General features: G+C 47.3%; 1 protein-coding gene across 1 annotated transcript in view; it reads left to right on the forward strand.

Moving 5' to 3' along the window:
- Positions 1-3,955, forward strand: part of LOC109926170 (gametocyte-specific factor 1) — a gene marked incomplete at its 5' end in the record, with an annotated part of 9,926 nt that extends 5,971 nt beyond the window's left edge. Inside the window, 2 exons of the mRNA XM_048593670.1 lie at positions 2,339-2,385; positions 3,717-3,955. Of these exons, the coding sequence (XP_048449627.1) occupies positions 2,339-2,385; positions 3,717-3,758 (89 nt within the window). The remainder of the gene's footprint in view (positions 1-2,338; positions 2,386-3,716) is intronic.
- Positions 3,956-7,024: the final 3,069 nt, after the last annotated feature.

A 7,024-nucleotide genomic window follows, 5' to 3' on the forward strand; every position in this document is an offset into this window, starting at 1 on the left:
GGCAGATGGAGTTTAATTTAGATAACTGTGAGGTTTAGCATTTTGGAAAGGCAAATCAGTGCAGGACTTATACACATCGTGGTAAGGTTCTGGGGAGTGTTGCTAAACAGAGGGACCTTGGAGTGCAGGTTCATAGTTCCTTGAAAGTGGAGTCTCAATTAGACAGGGTAGTGAAGAAGGCATTTGATATGCTTTCCTTTATTGGTCAGTGCATTGAGTATAGGAGTTGGGATGTAATGTTGCAGCTGTACAGGACATTGGTTAGGCCGCTTTTGGAATACTGTGTTCAATTCTAGTCTCCTTGCTGTAGGAAGGATGTTTTGAAACTTGAATGGGTTTAGAAAGATTTACATTGATGTTGCCAGCGTTGGAGAGTTTCAGCTGTAGGGAGAGGCTGAATAGACTGGGGCTATTTTCCCTGGAGTGTCGGAGGCTGAGGGGTGACCTCATAGAGGTTTATAAGATGATAATGGGCATGGATAGGGTGAATAGATAAGGTCTTTTCCATGGGGTGGGTGAGTCCAAAACTAGAGGGGCATAGGTTTAGGATGAGAGGAGAAAGATTTAAAAGGCACCTAAGGGGCAACCATTTCATGCAGAGGATGGTGTGTGTGTGGAATGAGCTGCCAGAGGAAGTGGTGGAGGCTGGTACAATTACAACATTTAAAAGGCATCTGGATGGGTATATGAATAGGAAGGGTTTAGAGGGATATGGGCCAAATGCTGCCAAATAGGACTGGATTTATTTAGCATGTCTGATTGGCATGGATGAGTTAGACTAAAGGGTCTGTTTCCATGCTGTACAGCTCTATGACTCTATGACCTGACCACTACCTGTCGCTTCACCTGGGTTCTGCCAGGGCCATTCAGCTCCCGATCTCATTACAGCCTTGGTTCAAACACTGACAAAAGAGCTGAATTCCAGTGGTGAGGTGAGAGTGACAGCCCTTGATGTCAAGGCTACATTCGACTGTGTGTGGCATCAGGGAGCCTCCGCAAAACTGGAATCAATGGGTATCAGGGCAAACTCTCCACTGGTTGGAGTCATAGCTGGTACATAAGAAGATGGTCATGCTTCCTTAGAGTTTCATCATCTCAGCTCCAGGACATCTCTGCAGGAGTTCCTCAGCGTAGTGTCCTAGGCCCAATCATCTTTAGCTGCTTCATCAATGACCTTCCCTCCATCATGAGGTCAGAAGTGGGGATGTTTGCCAATGATTACACAATGTTTAGCATCGTTCACAACTCCTTAGATACTGCAGCCGTTTGTGTTCAAATGCAACAAGATCTGGACAATATCCAGGCTTGGGCTGATAAGTGGCAAGTAACATTTGCGCCACACAAATGCCTAGCAATGACCATCTCCAATAAGAGGCAATCCTCCACCATCCCTTGATATTCAATAGTGTTACCATCACTGAATCCCACATTATCAACATCCTGGGGGTTATCATTGACCAGAAACTCAATTGGACTTGCCATATAAACACAGTGGCTACAATAGCAGGTCAGATGCTAGGAATACTGTGGTGAATAACTCGCTTCCTGACTCCCCAAAGCCTGTCCACCATCTACAAGGCACAAGTCAGGAGTGCAATGGGATCTTCCCCACTTGCCTGGATGGGTGCAGCCCCAACAACACTCAAGAATCTTGACACTATCTAGAACAAAGCAGCCCCCACTTGATTTGCACCACATCCACAAACATCCACTCCCTCCACCACTGGCGCTCAGTAGCAGCAGTGTGTACCATCTACAAGATGCACTGCAGAAATTCACCATAGATCCTCAGACATCACCTTCCAAACCCACGACCACTTCCATCCAGGGGACAAGGGCAGCAGATACATGGGAACACCACCCCCTGCAAGTTCCCCTCCAAGCCACTCACCATCCTTTACTGTCACTGGGTCAAAATCCTGGAATTACCCTCCCTAAGGGCATTGTGGGTCAACCCACAGCAGTGGACTGCACCACCACCTTCTCAAGGGGCAAATAGGGATGCGCAATAAATGCTGGCCAGCCAGCAATGCTCACATCCCACAAATTAATTTAAAAAAAAGTGGCAGGTTTCAGGAGGAAGAAATGGGTAGGCACTTGGCTCAAAATTTGGATTTAAATATGGAGGAAGGCAGAAGCCTATGGATAATGAGACACACTTGAATGAAGCGGAGTGCAAAGGGACTTGAGACAGAACCATGACAATGGAGGACCCACGTTCAGAAGACATGCACAATCTTTCATTCAGGCATTCAAGCTCATTGTGTGTTGTGTGACCCAAGAGGATTTTGGTTCTCTCTGGTTGTAACTCGAACCTCTCTCTGTACTTTGGTTTCAGGTATGGCCTCAAAAGGGAAAGAACTGTCTGCTGTCCCACTGCAGTCTGTGAGTATCAGGGCCGGGATGGTCATATCCTCTTTGAAATCCCAGTCTGAGTTTTGCCAGGGCCATCTACTTGATGGCCATTAATTTTGTTATTGGTTTATTTCACTTGTATTTAACTTAAACTTGTACCCCCAGTGCATTAGTCAACTGACATAACCACTATGCTGCTGTGCCCCATAATATGCTCTAGGTCGGGTCGAGCAGCGCGGTGGCTTAGTGGTTAGCACTGCTCCCTCAGGGATCCAGATTCGATTCCAGCCTTGAGTGACTGTCTGTGTGGAGTTTGCACGTTTTCCCCATGTCTGCATGGGTTTCCTCCGGGTGCTCTGGTTGCCTCCCACAGTCCAAAGATGTGCAGGTTAGGGTGGGTTGGCCATGCTAAATTGCCTATAGTGTCTGGGGAAGTACAGGCTAGGTGGGTTAGCTGGGTCTGGGTGGGATGCTTTTTGAGGGTCGGTATAGATTAGATAGACTGAATGACCCACTTCCACACTGTAGGGATTCTGTGATGATTCTGTAATGAGAAACTCTCAGTAGCATTTGTACCAAGCACTGTTGCTTGAATCATAGAATCCCTACAGTGCACATAGAGGCCGTTTGGCCCATGGAGTCAGCACTGACTCTTTGAAGACCATCCCACCCAGACCGATTCCCACACCCTATCCTTATAATCCTGCAATTACCATTAACCCACCCAACCTATGCATCCCTGGACACTATGGGTATTTTAGCACGGCCAATCCACCTAGCCTGCACATCTTTGGACTGTGGGAGGAAACCGGAGCACCCGGAGGAAACCCACGCAGACACGGGGAGAATGTGCAAACTCCACACAGACAGTCACCCGAGGCTGGAATTGAACCTGAGTCCCTGGTGCTGTGAGGCAGCAGTGCTAATCACTGGCCCCCCCGAGCTAGTCACCTCTAAATGCCCTTGGACTATGGCACATGTAAGCCAGACTAGGTAGAGATGTCAGATTTCCAGCCCAAAAGAGGGTGTTAGTGAACCCAGATAATATTTCCATGGGTGTTATTCCAGAGTTATTGAGCTGGCTGCCATGGAGGGATTCAAACCTGTCTCCTCCGTGTTAGCCCAGGCCCCTGGATACTTGTCCAGTGACATTAGCCCTATGCCACCATCTGCCCGCAGATGTGAGACACATTACGTTGCGCATTGCCCTGATGCAGGTGCATGCAGCCATAGTGCTGACATGTAAAGGCTTCTCTGCACTCCTGTCAGCTGGGAGTTGGAACCCGGAAAGCTCAAGATGAGAGCTCGCTGTTATACGAACAAATAACCAGTGCTCATTTATTTTCTGATTTATCTTTCAGCCCGCTTCCTCTGCTGTGGAGCCAGTTCAAAAGGGAACCTAATGAAGAAGGCAGTAATATTCCAGTCGAGGTTTGGATCTACAATTGAGTTTGTGCCATTTGTTTCTGTTTCTGTCGGTTGTTGCATGAAGCATTGCTTGAAACGGTGGAAAGACTGTAAACTGTCAGTCAATGGACTTACTTTGTTGCCAACTAAGTGATTCACTTTTTAATAGAAATGTTTAGTTGTCTTGCTGGAACCAGCCTGATTCATTTTCAAATGACTTTTGCCAAAATGACCTGTTCTCATCTCATTTAACTATTGCATTGCATTTCAACAGTGCTTCATTGGTGATGAAGTGCTTTGGGACATCCCGTGGTCACAAGTGGTGCTATATAAGTGCAAGTCTTTTAGCACTCCACAAACCGAAGCATTGAGGTCGATAGGAAAATAAGATTCCCTTTTTAGTTCCTTGTGCTGCTCTAAACTCCACCAGGTAATGGATTCTGTCACTAAGTGATGAGGGGAATCTGTATACCACGATAACTCATGTGTTTCCTCCCTCTCCAACCCCAGTTTCATATTGTAATATTTTCAGAAGTTGCCGCCAACGTAAGCAAATTGTCCAAACATTTTCTTCATATATGCCCTTTGTAAAGTGTTTTAATGAGGGAACGCTATTGTGAAACAGCGCCATGTGTTAAGCTGTCAGGGAATCCAGGCAAGATGTCCAGGTTTTGCCATTCCATTCCCACCTCATTCACCACTTTACAAGTTTGCTCCCTCCACCACCAACACTCAGTTGCAGCACTGCAGAAACTCACCACAGATCCTTAAACAGCACCTCCGAAAACCCATAACCACTTCCATCTAGAAGGACAAGGGCAGCAGATACATGGGAACACCACCACCTGCAACTTCCCCTCCACCCCACTCACCATCCTGACTTGGAAATATATCGCCGTTCCTTCACTGTCGCTGGATCCCAATCTTGGAACATACTCCCGAAGGGTATTGTGGGTCTACCTCCAGGACACAGGATATTCAAGAAGGCACCTGCCAAGAGCAGTTTGCTAGTGCTACTCACAGCCAATGAATGTTTTAAAAAAGGATGAAATTGGGAGGGATATCCGAGGGCAAGTTAGGAGGAGAGTGGGTCGGATGTTAGAGTGAATGGGAACTGAGGGTGAGAGTGGGGTTGGATTTGGCAGGACATTAACGGGTGTCTGGATGAATGGAGGAAGAGTACAGTTAGACCATGTAGGATGTGAACGGGAGAATGGGATTAGACTGGGTGGGATGGTGAAAGGTGATGGGAGTGTGGGATTGGGTGGGGTGATAAAAGATGAAAAGGATTGGAATAAATTATATGTTCTAAGATGTGGGGAGTGAGCAAAACAGTGACATCAGAATAGATGTGTCCTTTATATTCACTGATTGCATGGGGATGTCACTGGCTGGGTCAGCATTTATCACCTGTTCTGAATTATCCTTAAGAAGCTGCGTTGAGCTACTCCGGTCTTTGTAATGGCAGGGCACATACAGTGCTGTTGGGAAGGGAGTTCCAGGCTCCTGACCCATGGAAGAGGAGTGATATATTTCCAAGTCAGTGGGACTTGGAGGGTACCTTGCCAGATGGACAATAACCTTGTTGTGAAGACCAGACTTTGTTTCCACAAGTACTGTGTGGTGGTCACTCCTACCAGTTGTATCCTAGGCAGATGCATCTGTGACAGCTCGAGTGAGTCCATTGTTGAACATATTGGACTTGTTTCATTCTGCCATGCACTTCAGTGGGTACATGTCCCTTGTTTTTACTGTCAGTTAGAGTTAGAGTGTGAGATTGTACTATTCATTCTATCAGTAGGCGATGGCCTAGTGATATTATCGCTAGACTATTAATCCAGAAACCCAGCTAATGTTCTGGGCACCCGGGTTTAAATCCCGCTGATCACAATGAAATCATTGCCGATTGTCGGAAAATCTGCCACCCTCACCTTGACTCTCAATTGCCCTCTGAAGTGGCCTACTTAGTTGTACCAATTGCTACAAAGTCTCAAAGAAATGAAACCAGATGGATCACCTGGCATCGACCTAGGCACCAGAAAAGACAACAGCATAAACAGCCCAGTCGACCCTGCAAAGTCCTCCTCACTAACATCTGGGGGTTTGGGCTAAAAATTGGGAGAGCTGTCTCACAGACTAGTTAAACAACAGCCTGACAGTCATACTCGCAGATTCATACCTTACAATGTCCCAGACATCACCGTCACCATGTCCTGTCTCACCAGCCGGACAGACCCAGCAGAGCGATCGGCACAGTGGTATAGAGTTGGGAGGGTGTTGCTCTGGGAGTTCTCAACATTGACTTTGGATCCCATGAAGTCTCATGGCTTTAGGTTAAACGTGGGCAAGGAAATCTCCTGCTGATTACCACATACCGTCCTCCCTCAGCTGATGAATTGGTATGCCTACGTGTTGGACAGCACTTAGAGGAAGCACTGAGGATAGCAAGGGCACAAAATGTATTCTGGGTGGGGGATTTCAATGTCCACCACCAATAGTGACTCAGCAGCAGTACTACTGATCGAGCTGGTCGGGTCCTAAAGGACATAGCTGCTAGACTGGGTCTGCGGCAGGTGGTGAGGGAACCAAAAAGAGGGGAAAACATACTTGACCTCATCCTTACCAATGTGCCAGCTGCAGTTGCATCTGTCCATGACAGTATTGGTAAGAGTGACCATTGCACAGTCCTAGTGGAGATGAAGTCCTGCCTTCACATTGAGAATAACTTCCATCGTGTTGTGTGGCACTATCACTATGCTCAATGGGACAGACTTTGCACAGATCTAGCAACTCAACTGGGCATCAATGAGGCACTGTGGGCCATCAACAGCAGCGGAATTGTACTCTAGCACAATGTGTAACCTCATGGCCCGGCATATCCCCCACTCAACCATTACCATCAAGCCAGGGGATCAATCCTGGTTCAATGAAGAGTGCAGGAGGGCATGCCAGGACCAGCACCAGGGATACCTGAAGATGGGGTATCCACCTGGTGAAGCCACCAAACAGAACTACTTGCACACCAAATAGCAAAAGCAGCAAGTGATAGACAGTGCTCAGCGATCCCAGGACCAACGGATCAGATCTAAGCTCTGCACTCCTGCCACATCCAGTTGTGAATGGGGGTAGACATTTAAACAACTCACTGGAGGAGGAGGCTCCACAAATATCCGCATCCTCAATGATGGAAGAGCCCGACACTGGATATTGCAAAGACTACGGGCCCTGACAACATTCTCTCAATTGTACTAAAGACTTGTGC

Source organism: Rhincodon typus, unplaced genomic scaffold (genome assembly GCF_021869965.1).
Source record: "Rhincodon typus isolate 14 unplaced genomic scaffold, sRhiTyp1.1 hic_rhity00003455, whole genome shotgun sequence".
In the NCBI taxonomy this organism is placed as follows: Eukaryota; Metazoa; Chordata; class Chondrichthyes; order Orectolobiformes; family Rhincodontidae; genus Rhincodon; species Rhincodon typus.